At 38.3% G+C, this 27581-nt stretch overlaps 2 protein-coding genes across 2 annotated transcripts in view; both read left to right on the top strand.

The window, feature by feature from the left end:
• The first annotated feature begins 3075 nt into the window (after positions 1-3075).
• On the top strand, positions 3076-6407 carry LOC105064956 (large ribosomal subunit protein eL29-like). Its single transcript, XM_045512839.2, has 2 exons — positions 3076-3226; positions 5730-6407. The coding sequence occupies exon 2, from the start codon at positions 5820-5822 to the stop codon at positions 6147-6149; it is 330 nt and encodes a 109-aa protein (XP_045368795.1). The 5' UTR covers positions 3076-3226; positions 5730-5819; the 3' UTR covers positions 6150-6407.
• A 10738-nt stretch (positions 6408-17145) lies between these two features.
• The window catches only part of ALG6 (ALG6 alpha-1,3-glucosyltransferase), a 50200-nt gene continuing 39764 nt past the window's right edge, over positions 17146-27581 (top strand). Inside the window, exons 1-3 of the mRNA XM_074376345.1 lie at positions 17146-17298; positions 18170-18276; positions 20837-21098. Of these exons, the coding sequence (XP_074232446.1) occupies positions 21017-21098 (82 nt within the window). The 5' untranslated portion in view covers positions 17146-17298; positions 18170-18276; positions 20837-21016. The remainder of the gene's footprint in view (positions 17299-18169; positions 18277-20836; positions 21099-27581) is intronic.

Below are 27581 nucleotides of genomic sequence, written 5' to 3'. Positions count from 1 at the left end.
GGAGAAGAGAGAGAAGAAGCAACCAGGGAGAAACTGGTAAGTATAAACAGGACCTTCCCCAAGCCAGACTGATTCCCCAAGTTGGGGTAAATGCCCCTGTGGATGAATCTGGGGATTTGAAAGCAGAGAACTGTGCTTCCTGTGAATATTTTCTGGACTCTTGTGCTGTAATTTTTTTTTAACCCCATCCCTCTCTCCAGTTCAAACTAGGACATCACTGCCTCAGAAGAAGGAAACCATAAGAAACAAAATGTTGGATTTTTGGCTTTTGAGCACCAAAACCCAAAGATATGGCAAAGTAAAACAAAACAAAACAAAAAACGTGCTTGGATGAGTACAGTTGTTTCTGGTTCTAGAGGAGATACACATTTTCTGGACTAGAAGAGAACTCAGGGACAGTCCCAGGCAGACAGGGACAGTTGGTAATCCTAGTTTCAGGTGGGGAGTGGGTCTTCTGTTTCCAATTATATTTGATATTTATAAAACGAATTACAAATGTCCTGGACTGGAAGAGAGGGACAGTCTTAGGCAAACTGGGACAGTTGGTCATCCAAATTGGGTTGTGGTCTTCTGTTTCCAATTATAGTTGATATTTACAAAAAAAATTTAGTGTTGTTAGGGTACACTGAGGACTCTGATTCAATATTCTACTAACAAAGGCAAGACTTGGCTCTATTTCAGTGGTCCCATTATATAGGACATAAGTAGATAGATGGAACTCCCCAAATTTTTAGGAGGGATGTTTTATTCCTGCATTACTGATTTCCGTTGGCTATAATTTTCAATTACTTCTATTTTTGCTTTTTAATTTAGAATTATAGTTTTAAGCACTTCATATGAATAAGCTATACAAAAATAATTCACACATATTATTCTCCAATTGTTTTTGTATAACCATATTTATTTAAAATGACTATAAAAAGTACAAGTTATGTGGAAATATAGCTAAGAGCACAGGCTTACAGCCAGACTATTTGGGTTGGAATCCTAGCCTTGCCTGTTACTAGCTGTGTGATATTGGACAGGTTCTATTTCTTCATCTGCAAACTGGGAATTGAAATAGTTTCTACCTAATAAGGTGGTGTGAGGATGAATTTAGTCAATGCATGTAAGGTGCTTGAAGCAGTGCTTGGCACATAGTAGGCACTCAAGGATTGTTAGTTGATTTGCAAGTTCTTTTACCCTATTGATGAAAGCTTAAGGGTGTATTTATAGCTCACTGGCTTTACAATTAAGACTTTACCACAACAAGTTTATACTGTATAGCACAGGGAATTATATTCAATATCTTGTAGTAACTTATGGTGAAAAAGAATATGAAAATGATTTTATGTATGTTCCTATATGACTGAAGCATTGTGCTGTACACCAGAAATTGACACAACATTGTAAACTGACTGTATTTCAATAAAAATTTTTAAAAATACAAATGACAAAAAAAAAAAAAAGACTTTACCAAGAGTTGAGAAGTCAGATGAAAATGTTTTCTGAGATGACACATTGTTTTTTCCTTAACTTTTAATGGGACTGTGCTATGGACTGCATTGTGTCCCATTCAACATTCATATGTTGAAGTCCTAACCCTCCACAGAAATGTATTTCAAGACAAGGTCTTTGGGAGATAAAGTTAAATGAGGTCATAAGGATAGGGAAACAGTCACCACAGTTTTCTTCACGACTTCTGCTCTACACAAAAGTGCCTGATGGAGCAAATGATGAAGTAGGAAGTAGGCCTGACTTCTCAGCCCAGCCCTGCCCCTCGTAACTGAATGACTCTGTGCAAGTTTTCTAGCCTCTTCATGCCTCACTTTTCTCCTTAGTATAAGATGAGGTGCAGGAGATTTATGTATTAATTGGGCTGAATTCCATATTTGAATATATGACAAGGCTGAGATGAAGAAGAAGCAACAATATAGAGATCAAGAACTTAGAAGACAAAATAGAGCCAGAAGCAGCTTCCGTGAGAATAAGTCCTAGGTTTTTTTGGTGATGTGGGAAGAGCATTGGATTTTCCAGAGCAGGTGGAGTGGGAGCTTGAATCAATTGCAGTAGGTCTTAAGAGGCAAGGAGACACTGGCTGCTGTCTGGGTTATGAAGAGATTTTGACTAGAAGCTCTTTAACTCATCTTCCAGCTCTTGGGTTCTACAACTTAAGGACTACAGATGGTGATGAAAGGAGCAAAGAGGGAGGATGAGGGCTCATTTATGTTAAAAATGAACTGAAATATATAATCGGTCCCCAGGTTCCCCTTCACTCCTGAAAACTACAAGGGTCTGTCTTCCTTCTTTCACATACGTTTTTCTCTACCTGCCCTTAATATCCATGTTAACTTGAATGGAGTGTCTTGTCTGGGTCGTCAGCATTCTCTGGAACAGCCCTGGCGCTGTAGGTCACTAGGGGCAATGCTGTCCCCTTTCACTTCATCTCCCATCTACACTTGCAACGTGTGTATTAGATTAGGGTGAGGCCCCTCAGATAAACTTTGAATTCCAGCTCTGCCATTCACTGCCATGAGAGTTTGAGCAAGTTACTTAAGCACTCTATGCTATATGCCATTTTATATTTTAATTTGTTATATAGGGATAAATAAAATACCTACTTCCTATCATGGCTGAAAGGATTAAATGAGATAGTACTTGTAAACTCTCTTCAAATATTAAGCACCTTGGGAACAAGGGCCATATCGTTCTTGTTCTCTTGCCCAGCACGTAGTAGGTGTAGTAACTGTTTTTTGAATGAATAAAAATGGCTTAGCCTTGTATCTGGAACATAGCAAGTGCTCAAGAAAAGAACACTTTATGTATTGCCTTCTTTAGTGATATTCAGTTGCTTTTGTTTGCCCAGCATCTGTTTGCTCATTTTCTGGCAGCAAAGCCCAGATTCTCCTTTGTGAAACTTCCCCTCCCTTATTCTCAGTTCCTGAGGTTCTGGTGGGACTGACCCCATAGCTCTGCTCCACAAGTTGGTATGTGGCCAAGGCCTGGCCCAATTTAGGACAGTGAGAGTCAGGCCAGATCTTTTTCTGGACCTAATGTGAGAGAGATTCTCTCTTTCCATCTAGGTTGCCAAGTTGGTAAAAGGTAAGCTGGAAGCTACTGGTGGCCATCTTGCTCCAAGAGGGAAGAATCTGCCCAGGAATAAAGGCAAGAGAAAGAAAAGCAGCCCCAAAGGATGAGGGGAAGCTGACTCCTGAGGATACCCTTTAGCACCTGGATCCAGTCAAAAGTAAGGCACACACAGGTCTCTTGTTTTTGAGGAGCTTATAGATAGGAACAGTATGATCAAAGAGGGTCACGCTGCCATGGAAACACCAAGGCAGGATATCTAACCAGGGTGTTGGTGAGCAGAGGTAGGTTGGGGAAGACTTCTCGGCAGGCAGGGAGAGATGTCCAAGAAGAGATCAAAATGATGAATTAGCCAGGTGAAGGTGGGTGGCATAGGGGTTGGTACATGTGAGAAAGGGTAGAAAAGAAATAGTGTAGGAAGGCTTAAAGGAAAGCAACATTATGGTGCTTTCAGGGAATTCAATAGGGCCAAAGCAAACAAAACTTTTCCAAACACAATCTCATTTAATCCAACATGGTAAATCTTACACAAATGAAAGCAATGTACCAGTCAGAATGTATTCAGTTGCAAGAAAGTGAAGACCTGATTAATGGTGACTTAAGCAATGAAGATATTTTATTATCTAGAGATAGGCAGTCCACAGTGCTGGTTACTGTAATTCTGTAATGTTTTCAAGCATCTAGGCTCTTCCATCTTTCCATTTTATCATCCTCAGATTTTGGTCATTATGCATATTATTTTTGGTGGAGAGAATAAAAGCTCTCAAAAGATGTCCACGTCCAAGTACTCAAAACCTATGAGTATATAACCTTCGATGGCCAAAAGGCCTTTGTAGATGTGATTTAGTTTAGAATCTTGAGATGAGGAAAGTAACCTGGTTTATCCACATAGGCTTAATATAAACAACGGTCCTTATAAGAGGGAGACAGGAGAGTCAGAATCAGAGAAGATGTGTTGAAAAAAGGGGAGGTCAGAGAAACGGAGATACTTGAAGATTCTGTGCTGCTGGTTTTGAAAATGGAGGAAAGGGCCATGAGCCAAGGAACGCAGGCAGCCTTTAAATACTGGAAAAGTTCTGACCTCCAGAACTGTAATATAATAAATTTGTTTTTTAAGCCACTAAGTTTGTGGTAATTTGACAATAGAAAGTTAATACATCATCTATGATTGAAAGACAGCTGTCGGAGCTCCAGATATACTTTTCGCATTTAATGCAGGAAGACCACACTGCATCTATCCCTTTTGTTAGAAAAGGAAAAACTTTCATGAGTGCTCTCCCAGCTGACTTCCCTCTACATATCAATGACTTCAATGGGACACGATGTCTACTTGTAGCTACAAGGGAGGGTAGGAAATTCTCTCACTTTCCAGCCTCATTTGTTTTGTAGATGGGTTCAATTCACTATTAATGAAAGCAGAAAATGTTATGCTGGGGTGTAGAACCTGGGAGCATGTGATTGAAGGTGTCTTTTCTCTGGGAGAAGAGGCCATGGGAGAGGCTTTGTCCTATGTGCTGGGTGTCATTCTCCCTCAGAGCCTAAGGCACAGTGATGGAGTGCCTCAGAAACTGTGCTTCTCATAATTGGGGGTTCAGGTGATTTTGGAAAGTGAGAATGGAAAGCATTTGTGAGCCTTTGATTGGGGAGTGCTGGTGTCTGCCTTGAACCAGAGTCATATGAAGCCTATGTTCCTGATAAATTGATAAGTTGTGTGGAGAGGGTTGAGCCTGATCCAAAACTATAAGAAGAGGTGAAAGATGAAAAATTACAGTCAGAAGAAGGGCCCTAGAAAGCACAAAAGAAGGTGAGAGCTGGAGTGGAGAGAGGAAAGAGAAGTAAAACCAAGTATCCTATTTGGAATATAATGCAGAGAAATCTAGGCATTATTTTTATCCGTGTTTACTGTTTACCTGTTTGGTAGTTCTCTTCTGGGGACAGGCTTCCCTCCATGAGAGGAAGTGATGAGACTGGTGCTCATTGTCAAAAGCTTAGGTAGACTTCCCAGCAAATGATAGATGTCTGGGCAAAGGATATGACAACTGTAGCTTTTGGCAGAAGTTCAGAAGCCTGCTATAGTGAACCAGCACTGAGAACACATAGCACGAGAACAATAGAGTGACTCTGGCCTGGAGACAAAACTAAACAAAAACCTAAGTTGCCTTTGGTAGGCAGGAATCACCCTCTTGGGCATTGACTGGACAATAGGACTGCCTCCCAAGTTCTGGCTGTTGGATAGCCGTTTGTTGGTGTGGACTCTCCACATATCTGAGTAAGGAAGCACCATCCTTGGTCCCCATTCCCACCTCCTATAGATATAGAGATATACTTACATGTATGCATAAGTGTGTGTGTGCAAAGATGATCGTTGTATCAATGTTTGTAATTAACAAAAAAGCAGAAGCAGCCTAAATGTCCATCTGAAGGGGTTTGGTTAAATGAATTATGATATATTATCTGCAGAATAGAATGCTCCAAGGCCATTTATATGGCTGACATAGAGTAAGTTCTATATTATATTAAAGGAATCAAACAAAATGCATAGCAGCGTGTAGAATATGCTCCCATTGTGGGGGCTGTTGCCTCTGGGGATGGAAACTCAGGTTTTGGGGAGGAAAAAAGAAGCATTTTTGCTTGTTCTGAAAAAAAATTTTTTTTCTTACCAGATGTATTATGCCAGTTATCTATTGCTACATATAACAAATCACCTCAAAACTTAGTGGCTAAAGGGGGTGGACCCCAAGTTCCTGAGGAACATGCTCTTTACCAAGAAGCACACCAAGAAGGGCCTGAAGAAGATGCAGGCCAACAACGCCAAAGCCATGAGTGCACATGCTGAGGCTGTCAAGGCTCTCGGAAAGCCCAAGGAAGTCAAGCCCGAGATCCCAAAGGGCAACAGCCACAAGCTCAGTCAACTTGCCTGCATTGCTCACCCCAAGCTCAGGAAACGTGCTCATGACCGCATCACCAAGGGTCTCAGGCTCTGTTGGCCAAAGGCCAAGGCTCAGACCAAGGCGGCAGCTGCAGCTGCAGCTCAGGCTCAGGCTCCCAAAGGTGCCCAGGCCCCCACAAAAGCTCCAGAGTAGAGCCTTTCATCTACTGATGTGAGGATATAAGGACTAGTGCAACCCCTGGGCTGCTGTCTGCATGGGGCTCATGTCTACCTGTCCTGTTTGTACAAATAAACCTGAGGCAGGATCTGTCAGTCAAAAAATAAATTAAAAAAAACAAAAAACTTGTGGCTAAACAACTATTTTCTTTGGTTACAGTTCTAAGGGTCTGCAGTTAGGGTGGGCTCACAGAATAGTTCTCCTGATCTTCTCTTGGTCATGTGGCTGCATTTGTCTGGGGACTGGACAAGAGCTGGATGATCTAACATGGACTCACTAAAGTGTCTGGCTGTCCTGTGAGCCATCTGTCTGCAGCAGGTCAGCCTCAGCTTCTTGATATGTTGCCTGCGTTCAGGGAGAGCAAGGGCTGAAGTTTCAAGGCCTCTTGAGACCTAGAATCAGAGGAACTCATACAACACCTCTGCCGTATTCTGTTAGTCAAAGAAAGTCACATGGCCAGCCCACATACATTCAAGGACTGAGGAAAGAGATCCTATCTCTTACAGGGAGGAAGTTCAAAGAATTTGTGGACAATTTTAATCTACACATGCACATACTACTTTTCCCAATACTTAATTAAACAAATAAATATCAATGCTATTTGTAATAAATTAATAGGGTTTTATGAATTGGGTGGGACTTTGGAGATTATCTAGTATAAAAATTCTCTAATTTTATAAGTAAGTAAACTGAGGATAGAAAGGTAAAGTGTTTTGGATAAGAAAACATGGGTAGTAACAGCATCAGGATTAGAACCAGGTCTTCTGACTTCCAGTCTTGTGCTCTTAATTCCACAGTAGGACTTCCTTTTGCAAGAAAAGCTTTTAGTGATCTTTGATCTAGAGAACTTGACAAGTCTTGGACTTAAGAACTTTATTTATTTTTCTGATGTTATTGTGTTTTTTTTTTTTTTTGAAGTACAGTCAGTTTACAATATTGTGTTAATTTCTGGTGTACAACGTAGTGATTCAGTTATACATATATATTTTTTCCTTTTCATATTCTTTTTCATCATAGGCTACTACAAGATACCGAATACAGTTCCCTGTGCTATACAGCAGGACCTTGCTATTTATATTTTATATATGGTAGTTAGTATCTGCAAATCCTGAACTCCCAATTTATCCCTCCAACCACACCCCTTTTTCCTCCCCTGGTAATCACAAATTTGTTTTCTATGTCTGTGAGTCTGTTTCTGTTTTATAAATAAGTTCATCCGTCTCATTTTTTTAGATTCCACTTATAAGTGATATCATATGGTATTTTTCTTTTTCTTTCTGGCTTATTTCACTTAGTATGACAATCTCCAGGTCTACCCATGTTGCTGCAAATGACATTATTTTATTCTTTTTTATGGCTAAGTGGTATTCCATTATATATATATAGTATACATATGTTTATATATTGTGTATATGTGTTTTAATATGTATGTATATTGTGTGTGTATATATACGTGTGTGTGTGTGTGTGTATTGGGGTGTATGTATCTTAAAATTAGAGTTCCCTCTGGATATATGCCCACGAATGGGATTGCTGGATCATATGGTAAGTCTATTTTTAGTTTTTTGAGGAATTTCCATACTGTTCTCCATAGTGGCTGCACTAAACTACATTCCCACCAACAGTGTAGGAGGGTGCCCTTTTCTCTACATCTTCTCCAGCATTTATTGTTTGTGGCTGGACTTAAGAACATTAAAGGCTACATCTCAACCAAGCAAAGGAAAAGACTAAAGAAAGAATCCAAGTAATTCTGAGAAAAGTAAAATGGAATTTGAATTATCTAGGTAATCTAGCCTCAGCCCTCCATTTTTTTTTTTTTAATGAGACCTAGACTTAGTGCCTCTGTAGAATGAATAATTTACCAAGTCATAAATAACTCCATTAAAATTGCTTTATAAAATGTTCAAAGGGGCCTAGATGATGTTTTCTTTTGGGATATTTAAAAAAAAAATGTACTCTCAAGTATATTCAAGGTATTCTTGTTGGTCCCACTGGGAATTTAGGAGTTCTCTAACAGCTCAGCTTAGTCTTTAATTACTGTAATATTGATTATTAATTGGTTAGTTAATGAATTTTTAAATTAATTCAGCAAATGTCTATTGTGAACCAGCTGGTTCAAAATATTGCACTGAAAATTATAAAGACTATAGAAAAGAATGAGGCATTTACTTTCCTCTTAAGAAGCATACATTTTGTGGCTGGCCAACCTGTATATAACTAACTACAACATAAGGAGGAATGAATAAGATGCTGGAAGGGAGGCATTAGCAAAGAGGAATAAGAATGTAGAAGAACAAGTGTAGTAATGCCAGCTGGGCAGAGTGGGAAAGGCTATATCATTTGTGGCAGAAAGGAAGAAGAACCAAAAGAAATTTTTTCTTTATTTAGAGTGGTTAATAGAATTTCTTCACAGAAAGTTAAAGTTGGGGAATTTAAAAGGCTTAAATGATTGAGATGTATGTCTGGGCTATTGGGAACCTTCAGAATGGATAGTCTTTTTCTCCCCATAAGGGGATCTTTTGGGTACATAAAGCTCTGAATTGAAGAATATCTGTAATTACTATTACGTATGGATATCTGGGTTAGATGAAGTCTACTGAACAATTAAAATCAAAGTTCTGGCATGTCAAGGAAGCAAAAGCAGGGAAGTAGGCTTTCTAACAGAATTCTCCTTTAACAGACCTACTTCTTTTTGGGTTTGCTAACACAGTACAATAGATCATAAACTGATGAAAGAGGGAGGGACACAGGAAAATAATTTTTTGATTTATATAAGTACTTTTGATTTTTAAATTAAGGATTTATCTCATGTTTATCCACTGATATTTTCTTTTGTGTTCAAAGATCACCTAAATGAAAAGGTAAACAGCCAGGCAAATTTACTTAAAAGGAAACAACAAGAGAAAAATGCTGAAGTTGGTCCAAGTTGCAGTGAGAATGAATGGTAAAATATGTCTGTTCATTAGAAGTCCATCAACCACTTCCTTTACAGCCTTGAAACGCTGAGAGCAAGTTAAGTTGTTGTGAGGATGGAGTTTTAACCAGTTATTGTTGCTTTTTTGGTTCAAAGAAGACTTGGAATCTCATTTTATGAGTGACTATGTTAGTTTTCAACATCTGGTCACCTTATGATATGCAGCTGCTAATGGAGCACAGGATGTATATCATTGGATAAATAAGAACACTGTATTTGTCTTGAGGGACAACACATATTCTTGGGACTTTTATTGAGTTACGTTTTACTAGTCCTAAAATATTTAGAGTTATGTACTTAAAAGATACAGAGCATAGGTATTACATCCACAGAAAGTATTTTAGTCAGTGAATGTTCAATGTAGCAGGTAGAGATGAACTTAGCACGTCTTGTAGACTGAACTGAGAACAGACTCTTCAGCCATAAAATGCACTTAACAGTCTATTTAATAGTGGTGAGGTCCTTGAAAATGCAATATCCATGCTAATCTCGCCTTTTTCTAAATCACAGATGAAAAATAGGTCAGTTAGGTAAGAGCCTTCTCTTTCTATTTAAAGTGTGACATTTAATCTATTTAAACAGCCACCAAAACTTCATTAATTCAATGTAAGATAAGCATGCTGAGAAAATAGAGAACTTTAGTAAAAAAACAAGGTTTTCTAAAATTTGGTCTGGGTGTCTTAGGTTTTAGGACTCAATAAAATCTCTAGTTGGTGGTTTTGATCAAATCAGTGACACCAAGGAGGGACCAGAAAAAAAGCAACCCAGAATGTAATTAAATCTCACACTGTGAAATGGCTTAAAGGAGCTAAGTATTTTACAAAGGTGAGAGGCAAAATTGGAAAAGGAGCCTCCAGAGAAAAGACTTTCCACTTCTCTGATGCCTCTAGGGAAAATTCATTTGGAAAGAGAAGTATACACAGACAGAAAGCTTCCAGCAGAGAACAAACCTAGGAGTCAAATTAGGGCTTAATGTAACTAGATTCCAGCCTTGGTGCATTTCATTTAAACCACAATGTTCTGTAGAATTCTTTGGAGATGAAAATGCAGGGTATCTGATAAATCGTAATTGCATTTCACTGGGGTCTATTTTGGAGAATGACTTTTCACACTTTTCTTCTCCAGCCCCTCTTATTTATTTAAACAGGATTTAGTACTCCTCTGGCCCCACCCTTGTAATCAGCCCAGATGTATACCTAGGGTAATGCAGTAGTTCAACTCTTTCCCAAGAACAGTTATAAAGAACAATTGCTCCAGTGTTTTGAAAAGTAAACACGATGATACTCCACCACAGCTTTGGATAGGGGTTTGGGGGAAAACTTCTCGTTGTTTTTTGTTTGTTTGTTTTACATTTTTTCTGATCATACATTTCTTGGGTTGCAGATTTGGGTATCAACTGAAGGGAGAAGATAATTTCCTCTTCCTAGCCCTCTTCTCCAGATCCTGAAATAAATCCTGGAGGAGAAAGGGCACCTAGAGGTTATTAACTGACTACTGTGGATTCAATAGTAGTTTAGTTCTGTTCAGTTCAGCTCTTATTCCAGAAAACTAACTCCATCAATTATAGAAAATAACTTTTTATAGATAGCTTTTTCCAAACCTGTCTTCACTGCATATCCAGGAAGGATTATTTTCCTCCACACCATCAAAGCACCTAGGTTCTTCCCTTCATTTTATGAGAATCATTCAGGTGATATGTAGTAGCTACTATTATTGGGCACGTGTGGTATCTCATTTAGATTTTTAAATCCATGTTCCTAGAGGCAGAGTGTTACTATTGACAATATCTGCCATCTCCTTTCTCATTAAAACCAAACCCCAAACCCACTGTAAAACAAAATGGTGATAAAAAAAAAAATCACATGCTACATATTTTGTGTCCCACCCCTCTCCTCAGTGCTCTTTTTTAGTTTGGCAATCTTTTTAAAAAATTGGTGAGCAAAAGCAAATACTCAAGAAGGAAGGAAAGGATTTATTTTGTAACTTACTCTGTTTCCCTGATATGGACTTTTATTCCTCACTATAAATAAAAATTCATTTAAAAATCTGACTTTAAATCTTGATGTATTTACAGTAAAATTTATAAGTTGGAACCTCCTACCATTTTGATTTATATGATTTTAAAATGGAGTTCTTATCATTTCCCTCGGGGAGACTTTTTGGTTTGAATACTTCTTACTGGCAGGTTACCTCCTTTATATTTAGCCCAAATTTTCATTTTCAAAGACCGTTTTAGACAAGTACCACGATAGCTCTAGCCAATGGATCTGTGTGCCACATAATAGAGTGTGACAATCCACTCAGTTGTGAAAGACACTGGAGATAAAGTAATAAAGTAGCATTTGTGTTATCACATTGGCTTTACAAATCTACTTAAACACTGACCCATCAGTGTTACTCATTATTGGAAATTATAGATGTTTGTAATTCTCCAAAATATGTTGGGCTAAGTTACATCATATATCATTTATTAAAATTTAAATTGAAAATCCTGGGCTAAGAGAGACGTAGATTTGTGACACTCCTTGGAGGTTTGGGGTCCATGAACCAATGAATACATTACATTGCCACATTAAAGATCACTTTTTATCTATAAAGATATAAGCACCATCCTATATTTTAATAACTTTTAAAAACAGAGTTTTAAAAATCTTATGATTTTATAGAGCTTAGACTTCCACACCAAATTATACCTGTGGACCTTTATACAAATTTATATTTCTTCCGTCTTATTTATATCTAGATATAAATACAGATGCAAAAATATAAATGTTTGTTCTTAAAATTGTTCTTAGATTCTGTTACAATAACACTGAACCATGTAGCAAGAACATGTATTTTATGGTCCATATGGACAAAATTATGTTCATTGTATGATTATGTGTATATATATTATATATACAGTTGAAAGATCTATATTTGTATGACAATAATTCTAAATGGTATCTGAAATAGATAGTAAAGATAACAATAATTTTTATTCTCCTGGGCTATATATAATACTAGTCTATAAACTCCTTAAAGGCAGGCTATTTATTCAATAATTATTGAATAAATGAATATATCCATAAGTAACTATAAATGAACTTGATTAGCTTCATTTAAGCAATAAAGAAATTTAAGTCATTCTAATTCACAGTAGATAATGCAGTTTTAGGTTGATTCTACTTTGGTCCCCAATCAAAGGAGGTTAGTTTCTGAAGTCCTAAAGCAATTCATCTCATCTATAAGGCGGTAGTTTGAAACAAGGTAGATTCTGTATGTGTGTCTGTGTGTGTGTGTGTGTGTGTGTGTGCGCGCATGTGCATGAGCTTGCGTGCAAGCGTGCGTGCGTGTGTGCGTGTGTGTTAAAGAGGGAGAGGGAAAGGGAGGGGGAGAGAAAGGAGGAGGAGGATAGGGAAGGAAAGGGTAGGCTAAATACTCTATAAGGAGACTCTGCCATATCAAATATTTGGCTACTCACCAGAGTAATTTATATAACAAAGGCAGAATAACTGCTTGATTCTTTTTCTTTATTTACCAATTTAAAAAATAATGGGTAATTAGCTAGCTTCCTCCATTGGTGACCTTTTCTTTTTTTAAAGTACCTTTATGAGCTCATGGACAATGTGGCAGACAATTCACATTTGATGTGTTTCAGTTCATTGTAGTTATTAAGCTCACTGATGCTCAGGGTGTTCCATCAGTGGCCCATGGGAGTCTCTTCACGGTGGCTCCTGAGTCCTTCTGACACAGACCTCGGTAGTCTTTGATAGTTTCCTTGATATCTGGTGTAACAAAATGTTCCAGATTTGTTTTTGTGTATTTCTTTTCCAAACCTGTAATGAGCTATTTCTCCAGTGATCTCCCATTCTTTTTTAGTAGGAATGGTATTTCAAGACCACAGTCTGTGTGCTAAGGATGCTCATTGTTATTCAGTTGACCTTTGTTTTCAGTCCTTTCAGTAGAAAGAGCTGGGAAATGTTTTCTTTCTATTTCCTCTCTCCCTCTTTTCCTCTACTTCCTTCCTTCCTTCTTTTCCTCCCTCCCCCTCCTCCTCTTCCTCCCTCTTTCCCTCCATACCCTTCTCTCTTCCTCCTTTCCTTCAATAGTTCAGTAAAATAAAACATGAGTTCATATTGATACTTAAGTTCTTTCTTACCTCTTTCCCACACCAAAAATCCTAGTATCAAAATATCAGGATGATGGAATCTGAATATCATATAAATCTTCATATTCTTTATCCCACTTTACAGATACAGTAGTCTTACAATAACAACAGTAATTCTAATGTCAACAACACAATTACTAACAATAATCTTTTTTTTTTTTTAAGCAGGTCTTTTTTCTTAGGGTGTATTGCACTAGGGATTCACCATTAAATTACTATGTTTTAAAGTCCCTTGTAAGAGTTATTCTCTGTGTAGTTGAGTCACCAATTGGATACACATTTAAGTTCTTTTGTTTCATTTTGTTTCTGATTTTTTAGGGATTTATTTTTTCCATTTAATTTTGTTTAATAATTAACTTAATTTTCGAAGTTCATAGTCATACTAATGACAGTCATCATGTCAATATTTTGTCTTTTTTTGTTTGCAAAAATGAAAATGATTTGAAAATGAATAAAAATAACCAAGATTTATGTTTAATTATAGTCCTGACATCCATTTACTGTATTTCTTAGAGAAATTACACAATATCTCAAACCAGCATTTCCAACAAGTATGTTCATGAACCACTCTGTAGGATGGGACATGGGAGTTGGGGTATGGTATGGGGATAAGATTCCACAGTCAAATAAGTCTGGAAATTCTATATTCCCTTGGAGAGTCATGATGTGTAACAACACATAAAAGGCTCCGGGAAAACCTGGAATAAGGAATCCTTTTTGGATTTGTGTAACACATTGTTTTCAAACTTATCTCTATATCAAGAGATTGTTCTCATACTTTTTTTTTTTTTTTGACAATAGTTATTCCACAGAATGACAGTTACGTGGAACATACTTTGGGGAATGTTGCTCTCAAGCTTTCTTGTGTGTCAGAAGGGGATAACAATATCTGTTCTACCATTCTTTCAGAGTTTTTGTAAGGAGCAAGTCAATTGGATATGAACAACTTTTAGTATATAAAAGAGACAACTATTTTGCCAATGAATATATGGAAATTTGGAAATGTGGAGGTTCACTCTAACTCGCTGGAGGGGGCAAAGATATGATGAAACGTGGAGATTTCAAAAGAATGGAAAATGACTTGAAAGGGTCAATTGGAGAAGTACAGATATGAAAAAAATTCTATTTCAAAGAATAGCTATGATCAAATAAACGGTTTTCACCTAGAATCAGTGCAGTCCTGGGCCTGGTATAGAAAAGGGCTCGTTTTCTTAGCAGATGGAAGTGATCTAGGGAAGGGACTAGAAACTACTATAAAAGTATGATTTGTGTGAGGACGTTCACCTATCACATTGAGTTTTGAGTACCTTTGATAAGGTATATACTAGTTTGTTAGGGCTGCTGTACAGAAAGCCACAGACTAGGTGGCTTAAGCAACAGAAATTTATATTCTCATACTTCTGGAGGCTAGAAGTCCATGATTAAGGTGTTGGCAGGGCTTTTTCTGAGACTTGTCTCCTTGGCTTGTGGACTGCCATCTTCTTCATGTCTTCACATTGCCCTCCGTGTGTAAGCATGTCTGTGCCCAAATTTCCTCATCTTGTAAGGATACCAGTCATTCTGAATTAGGGTCTACCCTAATGACCTCATTCAAAATGCATTTACTGAACATCTGTTATGTACAGGTGCTAGACATTCAGAGGTGATAGTACCCAGTGGAGGAAAAGAGCAGGAGTAGGTATATAGATGCAGTAGTGGGGCAATTCAGTTATGAATTAGAGGCTTTGAAGTTCCTTCCACCATTTATTCAATGAATATTATAAACACCAACTTTGTTCTAAACACTGTGCCAGAAGTTACTGGGTTGGGAGGCAGAAAGGAAAGACTGATAACAACTATCATTTGAAGATATATCTTTTATCACATATTGATATTTGTGAAATTATATGTTTTACAATCAGAACTAGTTTAGATGGTAACTTGTTTCTTTCTTAGTGGTGCATAAAATAATGGTGCTTCTTATAACTGACAGAGCCAATTAGATTTAATACAACACAATTTTTGTTTGCCAAACCCAGTTCTTGTTTATAAGATGCTTAATATTTATGATCCTGCAATGTACAACGTACTGGATTTCCTCCTACCCATGTAATATACTTCATCAGCTTGCCTTTTTCTTCTTAGCCTTAAATATGTGTGTACTCAGATATGGTTGTCTATTTTCCCTCTGTACTATCTCTATCATTCTTCAGCCAAATGAAGACTTTCATATCTTGATCTTTAGCCCCAGCTTCTTTCTTGGGCTCTGATTCATAACTGGCACTTGAATATTACTAGTTTGTTGTCTTGATGTCAACTTGAACTTAATACAATGCATCATCTTTCCCTCCAAGCCAGTTTCTCCTCCAGGCTTCCCCGATCTTTCAGTTTTTCTGGTAATTCAGATTTGAACTGTGGGAGCCATGCTTGACTTTTCCCTCTCCTTTGCTTCACCTTCTTCTACATATCTACTGTGTTACCAAGACCTGTATGCTTCCTCTTGCACTGATCTCTTCCTTTCCAGTTCCACTATTGCCATCTCAGTCCAGGCCCTTGTCTAATCATGCATGGACTACTGTAATGATGTCTACCTCTCTTTCTGATTCATCTCATCCATTATCACTGCTTTAAATTTTCTCTAACACTGTACTGTACACTTGCTGAAAGTCATTAAATGCTAAAAGTCATTTAATGGCCCCTTACTGATAATTGAATAAGTTCCAAACACCACAGCCTGGTATTCACGGCTTTCCACAATTAGCTTCATCACCACCATCTAAACTGGAGGAAATGCATTGTACTTTTCAACTGCCACAACTTTGCCTTGAACCATTTCCTTTCTCAGGAGTCCTACTCCCATCCTCCAGGCTTACTAAGCCTGGGCTTTTCTTCAGAGGTCAGCTGACTCCTCCAGGGAAAGCATTTCCCAGTAGCTTTTAGTTTACAGTGAACCCTCTTCTCAGAACTCCCTCAGTGCTTAATGCATAATCTGACACTTAGCATGTGCTCTTCTATTGCTTTCTAAACTTTTTGCATGAAAATGCCTTTCCAATGAGAATTAAATCTCTTGAGGGCAGGGACTTGGCCATTATATTTCTCCATATTTCCAGGGCCGATGGTCTTTTAAATTGAGGAGGATAAAATTTTAGATCTGGAAGGTTACCTAGCCCACTTAGTCATTTTACAGATGAAGAAACTGCACTCCAGAAACAGTTGTTCAGATCCACTTAGAATAAAGCCATAGACACAGCCAAATATTTGCTGATACTTATTGATTTTAAATTAGAGGGGCTGGCTTATATAGAATGGCAGAATTCAGAAGGGGGTTGGGAGGATGAGGGCATTTTCAGACCAGGGGAAAGGAATGTGGTTATTACTTGCAAGTTTGGGAACAGGTGATCCAAGCTGCCTGATGGGGAAGGCGCGGTGGCTACTGGACGGCAGCGTTGTTCTTTTGCATCACCTACAGGCTCTCGAAAATGGTCGGATGTTTCATACTGTTTCTCCCATGAAGTGACTTCGCAGACTTCTTCGCAGGTACGCAGCTTTAAGAAAGTGAAGCAGGTTAGCTTTCTGGCTCCTGGAAGGCAGAAGATGGCGCAGAGGAAGACGTCCTGCCCGCTGATGAGGACCAGCCAGGGACTGTCCACTCTGTGAGGCGAGCCAGGACGCGCCCCTGACAGGAATCCGTGGACTAAGCATCCGCTCGGGCCTTGGCCGCAATCCCAGGAAAGAAGAGCAAGGGGCTTTCCACCTGCCCCAAGCCTCACCCGGGACGCCAGGCCTCTCGGGTTCCGGACACTCGTGCCCCGCCTCCGAAGCCGGCCTCCTTCTCTCCGCGCCTTTTCCCCGCCCCTCCCCTCACGCTAGACGGGCTCGCTCCCGCGCCGGGCGCGTGTGCGGCGCGCGAGCACGCGGACGCGGAAGGGAGGCCGCTGGGGCCCTCCGCCGCGGGGGCGAGCGCGCAGGCGCCTTCCTGGGATCCGCGGCGGCGCGAATCTCCGCGTTCTGCGGGCGGCGGGGTAAGAGGCCGGGTCTCTGGGGGTTCTGGAGCGCCGGGCCAGGGTGGGGAGGGCCTGGGGGCTGGCGGCACGGCTCCCGGCTCCCCTTCGCTCAGTGGTTCGGCGCGCGAAGCCTCCTCAGCCCAGTCAGCAGGCCCGCTTGGGGGGTCGAGTGGGGGACGCGATGACGTGGTGGGACCCCGGGCTGCAGTGGCTTGGCATCCTGTTCCTGCGGCCCCGAGGGTCTGGCCCGCCGGAGAAAGAGTCAGGAGGGGTCCCCTTGGCGAGACGTGCTCGCCTGGGAGAGCAGCACTGCCTCATGCGGTGTCCACCCTGGGGAAAGGACCTTTCAGAATAAAAGGAACAGATTCGGCCCTGGGGAGTGGACGGCAGACTTTTCTTCTGTCCAGACGCACCCTCGTGGCAAAGTGGGACTGAAAACTGCTGCCCGCGTGGCGACTTCAAGGAGCGAGGGTGGGTTAGGAAGTTACTGTACTTTGCTTTACAGATGGGAAATGTAATAAAGAGCCCTTATTACCGTTCAAGAAGAGATCGGTTAAAAGCCTTACATAATATCTTTAACCACAAAGGACTCAGTAAAATTAGGAACCTCCCTTCTTCACGCACGCGCACACACACACACACACACACACACACACACACACACACACACACACACACACACACAGTACCGGCTTTCTGCCAACATTGTTCTAAGTGCAAGGATCAGAGCAGCGACTAAGATAGGGGGATCCCTGCTTGCATGGAGCTTATACTCTAATTGACTAATAAATGTAATTTCTTTTATACTTTTTTAAATTGGAATATAGCATATATACAAGAAGATACTGTACAGAAATCATAAATTGTAACTGGTTGGTTTATCATTAAGTAAACAGGACTTTTAACCACCACTGAAATCAGGAGACAACATTCACGGCATCTTCTCAGAAGACATCCCTGGGGACTTCCAGTCACCATCCCCTCTCCTCCCCAGAGGTAAACGCTTTCCTGGTTTCTGGCATCACAAAATTAGTTTTGCCCATTTATGAGCCTTTTGTAAATGGAACCATATAATAGGTATTCTTTTGTGTCTACATTTTAATCTCAAAATTATGTTTATGAGATTGTTTCATGTTTTGTGAAAATATAATTTCTGATAGTAAAAAGAATTGGGAAGAAAATAAAAGAAGGTAATGGTAAAAACAAGAAGTGGAGACATTAAAAGAGTGGTCAGGGATGAACTTACTGAGTGGATGACTTTAGCTATAACATAAATGACAAAAGATTGGCCATAGAGCTGGCTTAAGAGCATTCCCAGCAGAGGGAATAGGAGTGGAAGGGAACTGAGGTATGAAGAAAATTGACAGGTTCTAAAAAGAGGGGAGACCTTGTGGGAAAGTGGGAGGAGATGAAATTGGAAAGGTAGGCAGAGGTCAGATCATAGAGGGTCTTATGGCTAGGATATTTGGATTTTATTCGAAGTATAACAGATGTCAGGAGATGATGTTTTTGATGTCCTTCAGTTTATAGCATGAGCCACTTGTGGAGGATGGGATGACCTATCTGTTTTATTCATCAAAGAAACCCTACAAAAGTGGCAATACTTGGCAACTATTGGGGATTAGAGCATAAGTTGACATGTGGGGAAACCAAATCATCTTTTGTATTGTCAGGATTTATGTTAATTTGGGCATGTAATATGCATCCAAAATCAGATTTAGAATGCAGTGTAGAAATTAGTTATCTGTTCTCAACCCTAAAAATATTCTTGTAATGTGGCTGCTTAGCTTCTGTTTGAACCTGTTGAAGAGGAACTCCTTTCTCAAGAAGCTCATTTAGTTTTGGGGGCAGCTCTAATTGTTAGAAAAGCCTTCCTAATATTTAATGTAACATTAATTATCAGTTCTGGTTCCATACAGAACTAATCATGGTCATTTATTATCTGTTGTCTCCTCTTCAGTATTCAGGTCGTTGATTTTGCTGGTTTTTCACATTTAAATACAGGACTTTGAATTTACTTGAATTTATCCCTGTCATGATTTCTGGAGTTAGATTTGGTCCATTATAGATGTTGTCCAAATCTTTTTGGATAGGATTCTTTCATCCATCAGTTAGCTGTCATACCATTGTGTTCTCAGCAGACTGGATCAGCATGTTACTAGTTAAGCATTATGATCTTTTTAAGTTCATTATGATTGTTAAGTGTTATTGGTTGTCTTATTTTTGTTACTTAAGGTTCTTGGGGAAGTACTTAAAGATGGTTATGGAACTGTGAATAATTGATTTAACTTGGTCCTATTAATGATATGTTTCCCAGATGGAGTATTTTTAAATCCAGAAATTAGATTTGTAAAATTGATTTTCAGCTTGATGTCTTAGTAGAAAATAGAATGTTACATTGTGATTCTGGAATATATAGTGTAGCATGTTGATAAAAGGGGCTTTTCAAGTTAGACTAAAAAGGGATTTGAGAAGTTTATAATGACCTATAAACCGTGTCAAACCTGGAATTAACATTGGAAAGTGATTTAATCTTAATTTTTCCTCTTATCTTGGCTCTGTGGTAGAATTTCTAGTGAACAGTGAAATGATCAAAGGTGGATGCCGTAGGAAGGAATAAATACAAGGGGAATTTTTATATAAACCAAATTTGAATAATATATTCACATAGCCTTATTAAATGCTTTGAGTCATTCTGCCTGATTGAGATGCTGGACTTACTTGTTCTAGAGTTGTCCCTTGCTATTTTTATTTTAAGTAAGAAGATACTTTTTTGCCCCATAGATGGACTATGCCAGTTTTCCCCTAAATTTTTCAGTTGATTTGTTAATGGTATTTTTCTGAAAATATTTAAATTAAATTATATCCTGTGGTTAAAATGGCCTACAATTTTTCAAATCTTTTTACTTTTAAATGCCCCCCAACCCAAGGGAAAAAGTGAAAAAAATGAAGCATGTAAGTGGTTAATTGCATTTTACTGCTTTTGTATTTTCTCCTCAGAGTTGGGGCTATTCTTACTGATTCTTGCAAAGTTTCATTCTCTAGGATGGAAAATTGGTGTAGTTAGTGCAAGTGTATTTTGGAAGAAAAGAAGTAAAAATTAAACTATGTAAATTACTTTAGCGGAAGATTTTTCTCAAGCTAAATTGAAAGATAAAATTCCTCTTTCTCTCTATACCAAAGATAAAATCACCCCTTTGTTTACCTTTTTGGTCTTGTCCTTACCTGTAGGTGAGCATATGCTCTGTTTAGAACTGACTGTTCCACTGTCTACACATCTGTTGTTTGTCTTCACTCAGAAGTATTTCCTTGCAAGAGCAGATCCTTACTATACCTTTAGATATACTGAGTCCCATTTAATAGGGAGAGCTACCTTTTGAAGTACATTTCTCAACTAGAAGACTGGGAAATAAGAAACTTAAAACTATCCCCTTTCCTCGATTCCTCCCCAGCTTCCCCACCCCCAGTTCTTCATCTTTCTGTGGTTAATGGGTTTGTTGTTGGAGGTGCTATGCCCAGCTAAGTCTTGGTATCTTTTTTTCTTTTTTCCCTTCAGGCTTCTTCATTGACATAAAAATCAATATTTAACTGTTTGGAAACGAAGCATCACTTAAAATCCTGTCAAACTCCTAATTCCAAAGAATTGATAACATTTCTCTGATCAAGAAAAGAAGTAACTGACTACGTGTTAAAAGTATTCCGCATAAGTCCCCCTCCCTAAATTTGAAGAAGAAATATGGAGAAATGGTACTTGATGACAGCTGTGGTCTTAATAGGACTAACAGTACGGTGGACAGTTTCTCTGAATTCTTATTCAGGTAACACATTTTTCTGTTTAAGATAGGGAATTTATTTTGGCTTTTTGTTTGTTGTTTGGGGTTATTTTTGGTAATAGTTTGATGTTTTCTGATCAGGACAGAGAGGAATTTCATATTTTATTGGTGTGGTCAAGAAAATACACTTAAACATCTAATTCTAATAAAAAGAATTTGTGTAAGAAGTAAATAAAAGCATGGGCTTTGTGACATGAGAAAACAAAAATGTATTCTAACTGGGAAGATGACAAATTGAGAAACAATTATGTATTAGGCATTGAAGAGAGAAATAATCTAGTACTTCAAGAGGGGAGCGGAATCAAAGGAGCCTTTTTTATTTAGGATAGAGAAGGCATGTTACTACACTGGAAGGAAAAGGCCAGTAGAGGATAAGATTGGGAATGATGTGAGAGAGAGGGAGGGGGAATAGATGGAGTGTGGTCTTAGAGACTGGGGATGGGATTAAATTTAACCTTGTACATATTTGTTTAATACCTCTCAGGTTCCAGGCACTGTGTTAAGTGCTAGAAATACAAGGTGAGAATCCAGTACTTAAAGGGCCCATATTTTAGTAGATAAGTATTCACAATACAATGTGATAATTATAATGTTGAAGTATGTGTGAGGTTCAAAGGTAACAGAAATGAATGATAGGATGCATTAGAGAAAAGTTTTTGGAGAAGATGATGTTTGAGTTCAAGTTTGAAGGATGAGTTGGAATTTGCTAGGCAAATGAAATGGGAAAGGTATTCTAGACAGCGGAACATGTGCAAAGCCACAGTAGGTGGCATGAGAGCATGGTTATAATATTCGGTATTGGATAGCATAAGAAGAAGGAACCAAAAGGATGGAGAGGGAGTGGCTAGAGATTCGGCTATACTCTTAGCTTTGGAAATTATTTGTGTTTTAAAAAAATAACTTTTTTTTCAGAGACATAATATGTCTTTTTTTTAAATTGAAGTACAATTGATTTACAATGTTGTGTTTCAGGTGTACAGCAAAGTGATTCAGTTTTATATATATATATATATATATATTTATATATATATATATATACACACATACATATACTTTTTCAGATTCTTTTCCATTATTGAAGATAGTCAAGATATTGAATATAGTTCCCTATGCTATACAGTAGGTCCTTATTCTTTATCTGCTTTATTTTTTAAATAACTTTTATTGTAATGAAAAATGATTATAGAAAGAAGGTTGGAGGTAAAGAGACAAATGAGACTATCCTAATAATAGATGTAAAAGCTACTATTTTTTGAATGTCTACCAAAAGCTAGACACTGAGCATTTCCCTCAATACTTACCACAACCACTGAAGATTGGTATTGTTTCTAATTTACAAATGGAAAATGAGGTAACCAATACAAGACAACTGGGACTCAAATATAGTTTTATTTTATTCCAAAATCAGTGTTTTTATGACTCTGCTCTGTGGCTTCTGAGAAAGAAGCTTTGAGTTAAGGCAGATAGTTGAAAGGTGGAGAAATGAGTTTAAGGAATATGGAGGAAGTAAAATCACTTGAATGCCGCAATAGACTTGGGTTCAAATCTTAGTTCTTTCACCTGTTGGCAGCCTGATCTTCGAGAAGGTTCTTAATCTCCATGAATCTTGTGTACTTCTGCAAAGTGAGAATATTAATAAGTACTTTAAGGGATTGAGATAATACCTGTGAATTGTGTTTTATTTTTAATAGTGTAGGAATATAGTTAGCACATTAATGACTCATTAATCAGCTGTTATCTCATTTGATCCTCACATCAGATCATTTAACCCCAGAATATTTATTGAGTGTCTGCCGTGCTGCAAAAATAGGTCTTGCTGGTGATCAAGTCTTTAGGTCTGGTCTTTAGGGTCTTTAGACCAAGAATAATAAATGGTATCCTCCTATGATATTGTGATTCATAATGAGACGTATATATTTGCTCTTCATCCTGGGTTCTGGCACAGAGCTCCTAAAACCACTGGAATTTTTAAAGTGAGAGTGATAAAGTTGTCTTTTCTTATGTTAATGATGTAGCTTTGGGACCCCATCTAAGGATGGGGCCTGGTTGCCAGGTGAACCAACCTGCTTAGAGGGTAGGAACTTTCAGTCCTACTCCCTGATTTCTGGGGAGGAGAAAGGTGGCGTTGGAGGTTGAATCCTTACCTATGGCCAGTGATTTAATCAACCATGCCCATGTAATGAAGCCTCCATAAAACCCCAAAAGGACTGGGTTTGGAGAGCTTCCGGGTTGGTGAACACATGGAGGTGTGGGGAGAATGGCATGACTGGAGAGGCCATGGAAGCGCCATGTCTTTTCCCCATACCTTGCCCTATGCATCTTTTCCATCTGGCTGTTCCTGAATTATATCCTTTTACAATAAATCAGTAATCTAGTAAGTAAAATATTTCTCTGAGTCCTGTGAGTCCCTCTAGCAAATTGATCAAACTTAAAGAGGAGATTGTGGGTACCTCTGATCTACAGTCTGTCGGTCAGAAGTACACGTGATAACCTGGACTTGCGGTTGGCATCCTGAGTCGGAGGGGGTCTTTGTAACCTGCAATCTGTAGGCAGTACAAGACAAGTAGGTCCTGAGACTGATGTCTGAAGTGTGTGGGCGGTGTGGGGATGCAGCCTTGTAGGACTGAACCAATAACTTGTGGAGTCTGTTGCTATCTCTGGGTTGATAGTGTCAGAATTGAGTTGAAATGGGATACCAGAGATTTGGGACACCATTGAAATGGTGTCCAGAGATTTGCTTGTGTCGGGGAGACCCCCCACTCCATGATGTAGTTGGGTCCTAGAATCACACTTTTACTTCCCTAGAGAAGTTCCGTCTAGTGGGTAGGGCAGACGTGTAAATATATGCTACATTAAAATAATAGTGTGATGTAAACAAAGTAGACTGGGATTGCAAGGGACTTCTATTTCAGATGAGAATGGCTTAGAATGTGGTGTTTAAGTTTGTTTTAAAAGGGAGAGAAAGATTTTACTAGGCAGAAAAGTTGATGAGGAAGAGTATTCCAGTAAGAGGAAATCGCATGAGCAGAGAACGGGAGTTCTTTTGAAGTGTAGTGAGGACGTAAGTGTTACTGGAATACAGGGTGCATGGTAAGTGGAACAATAAGAGATGCAGTGGTAGAAATAAACTGGAGCCAGACTGTGAGCCAAAATAATGTGTGAGGGATTTATCTTTTGAGCAATAGAGGTTTTTAAGCCAGGAGTTTACATAATCAGATTTTTTTTTTTTTTTAAAGAAGACAGCTTTAGAGGCAGCATTGTGTTTGGAGTAGAAAGTGGAGAGACTGATGGTCGAAAGACCACACGGGCAGCATCTATATGCAGTGGCCTCACCTATGTTCATAGTACTTATTTGAAGTTGTGCGTAGCTGATTGCAGTGGGCTTGGCAAGGGACGATGAGGGCCTGGGCTAGAATAAATTTGAGAGCCACATTAGGTAAAAATCAGCAAAATTTAATGACAAATTTCATATGAGGATACATAAGGAAGAGTTTGAGAATAAGTCTGGTTTCTAAGTTTAGAGATTCTGAGACTGAAAACAGAGGAAGAGCAGATTCAGTGGGGGAACATAATGAATTCTCTTCTGGGTATGTTAAGATTTGAGTGGATTTTAGTCATATGGGAAAGGGGGAATTTCGAGAGATGGAATTTGGCTAGGGGCACGGGAACACATAAATCCATCTTCAGCTGATCACAGAAAACACTTTGTTATTAGTTAGGCTTCAGCTTCATGCTCCAGTGCAGCCTTCTGGTGCTGGTGCCCTAGGCAGGGCAAACAGCAGGACTTCTTTGTTCTTGGCTAGAACCAAAGTAGGCGGGTCTTATTTTTTCCATTTTCTCTCTAAGCTTACACCTAACTTCAGAGCTAGAACAAAGCAAGAACAAGAGATGAACTAGAAATCATTTGTGCCAGTTCCTGGAGCACATTTTATGTAGGTGGTCCATTCTAAGGCTTTCTAATGTTGAGGCAGTTTCCAAGTGGGAGAGTTCCTGTTAACTCCCCATTCTTCACAGCATTTGATAGTGTTAAACTGTTGAATTTTCGCCAAGCTAGAATGAGTGAAATGATAAGTCATTGTGATTTTAATTTTAATTTTCTTCATTGCTGAATTCATTTAGTTTGAATTTATTTAATTTGTATTTCCTTCATTTTTAAAAGGTTGAGCATTTTTTTTGGTTTATTGGTCATTTGTGTTTCCTTTTCTGTGGTATTTGCTTATGTCATTTGTACATTTCTATTCTTTTTTTCTTATGTGTTTTATATATATATATATTTTTTTTTTTCTTATGTGTTCTGTATTCTGGAACCTAAACTTTGTATAAATTGCAAATATCTTCTCCCAGTTAGTGGCTTATCTTTTTGCACTTTTAAGATGTCTTTTGTTGAACAGGAGTTTTTGATTTCAAAATAATGAAATTTTTAATTTTTTCCTTTATGATTTGTGGCTTTTGTATCTTTAAAAATCCTTCTCTACTCCTAGGTCACAAAGATATTTTCCTAAGATTTTCTTCTAAAAGTTGTAAGATTTGTTTTTCCTCTTTTTTTTTTTTTTTTTTGCTCTTTCCTCTTTAAGGCTTTATCTCCTTAGAACTGAATTTTGTGTATAACATGTGAGATAGGGAAAAACAGTAGTCCATCCTTTCCCACAAATCTGCATCTCCCACCTGATAGTTCCACTTTACTAGTTTCTTAGCTATTCTAGGCTTTGCTCTTTCATTTTGTAGTAGGAAGAATTCTTAAATGCCCCCCAAAGATGTTCTGCCCTAATTCCCAGAACCTGTGAAAATGATGAGATCTACTTGGGAGTGATTGTGTTATGTTATATGGAATAGTTGACTTTAAGATAGGGAGATTTGCATTGGATTTTCCAGGTTTGCCCACAGTAATCACAGGAGACCTTAAAAGCAGAGAACTTCTCCAGCTGGCAGCGGAAGAAGTCCCATAGAGATTCAGAGCTTAAGGACTCAGCAGTGTTGCTGGTTTGACAATGGAGGGGGCCATATGAGAAGAAGTAGGAGTGGCCTCTAGTTGCAGAGAGTAGCCCCCAGCTAAAATCAGCAAGGTATGGGGACCTCCAACCTGCAACTAATAGTGTGAATGAACTTGGAAGTGATTTCTTTCCCCAGACCTCCAGATAAGAGCCCAGACTGGCTGACACCTTACTTTGGTCTTGTCAAACCCTAGGCAGAGAACCCAGTTAAGCCTACCCAGACTTTTGACCTATAGAACTGTTGGATTATAAAAGAATATTGTTTTAAGCTGCTAATTTTGTAATAATTGTTGTGGAGCAATAGAAAGCTAATACTTCCATATATGTCTTTAAAAATCAGATTGTTAAAATCCTATGAAAAATGCTGTTGAGATTTTGATTGGAATTATATTCTATACTATTGATTAATTTGGGGAAATTGGCAATCATTACATAGTAGGACCTCTAATTCATTAAGATAGTGTGTTTCTCCATTTATTTAAATCTTCTTTAATGTCTTTCAACAAAATTTTCCAGTTTTCTACATAGAAATTTTACATATCCTTTCTTAGATGTATTATTAGGTATCTTAAATATTTTCTTCCTCACCATTAGATAGTATGGTTTTTTAAAAATTACTTTCCTAAAGGCTTGCTCCTGGGGTATAAAAATGTGGTTGATTATTTTATATTGGCAACCTTCCTAAACTTATAATTCTAATAATTTATCTGAAGTATCTTTTGGATTTTCTGTGTAAAAAAAAAGTGATCTGTGAATAATGACAGTTTTATTTCTTCTCTTCTGCTCCTTACCCTTTTTATTTCTTTTTTTTTAATGCTAGGACCTTATAGTGTTGAATAGAAGTAGTGATTCAGACATTTTTGTCTTATTCCTAATTTTAATGAGTGCATTTAATTCACTATTGAGTGTATTTTTGTTCTTTCTAGCATTGAACCAGTCTTGCGTTCCTAGAATAACTGTGGTATGTTATCTTTTTTAAAAAGTATATTGCTAGATTTGGCTTATTAATATTTAGTTATGATTTTAGCATCTGTGCTCACATGTAAAATAGGCCTGCAGTTTTACTTCTTTAAAATGCCTTTGTCAGGTTTGTTATCAAGGTTCTGCTAGTTGCATAAAATGAATTAGGGAGTATACCCTCTTTTCCTAAAACCTGGGATAGTAAGAAAGATTGGAATTGTTTGTGCTTTAAATGCTTGGTTAGAACTTGCTAGCAAAACTTTTTGGGACTGGAATTTTCTTGTGGGAAAATATTTAGTGATTTAATTTCTTCAATGGTTATAGGACCATTTGGGCTTTCTATTTCTTCTTGATTTATTTTATAATTTTATTTTTCTAGGAATTTGCCCATTTTACCTGAGTTTTTAAAAGTATTGGCATAAAATTATTCATAATATTTTCTTACCTTTTATACTTCTGCTGTATTACTGCTTATGGTCCTTTTTTTATTTCTAGTATAGTTGATGTTGTTTCATTA

Source organism: Camelus bactrianus, chromosome 13, assembly GCF_048773025.1.
Source record: "Camelus bactrianus isolate YW-2024 breed Bactrian camel chromosome 13, ASM4877302v1, whole genome shotgun sequence".
Taxonomy (NCBI): Eukaryota; Metazoa; Chordata; class Mammalia; order Artiodactyla; family Camelidae; genus Camelus; species Camelus bactrianus.
This window is presented reverse-complemented; position numbering and strand designations above follow the sequence as displayed.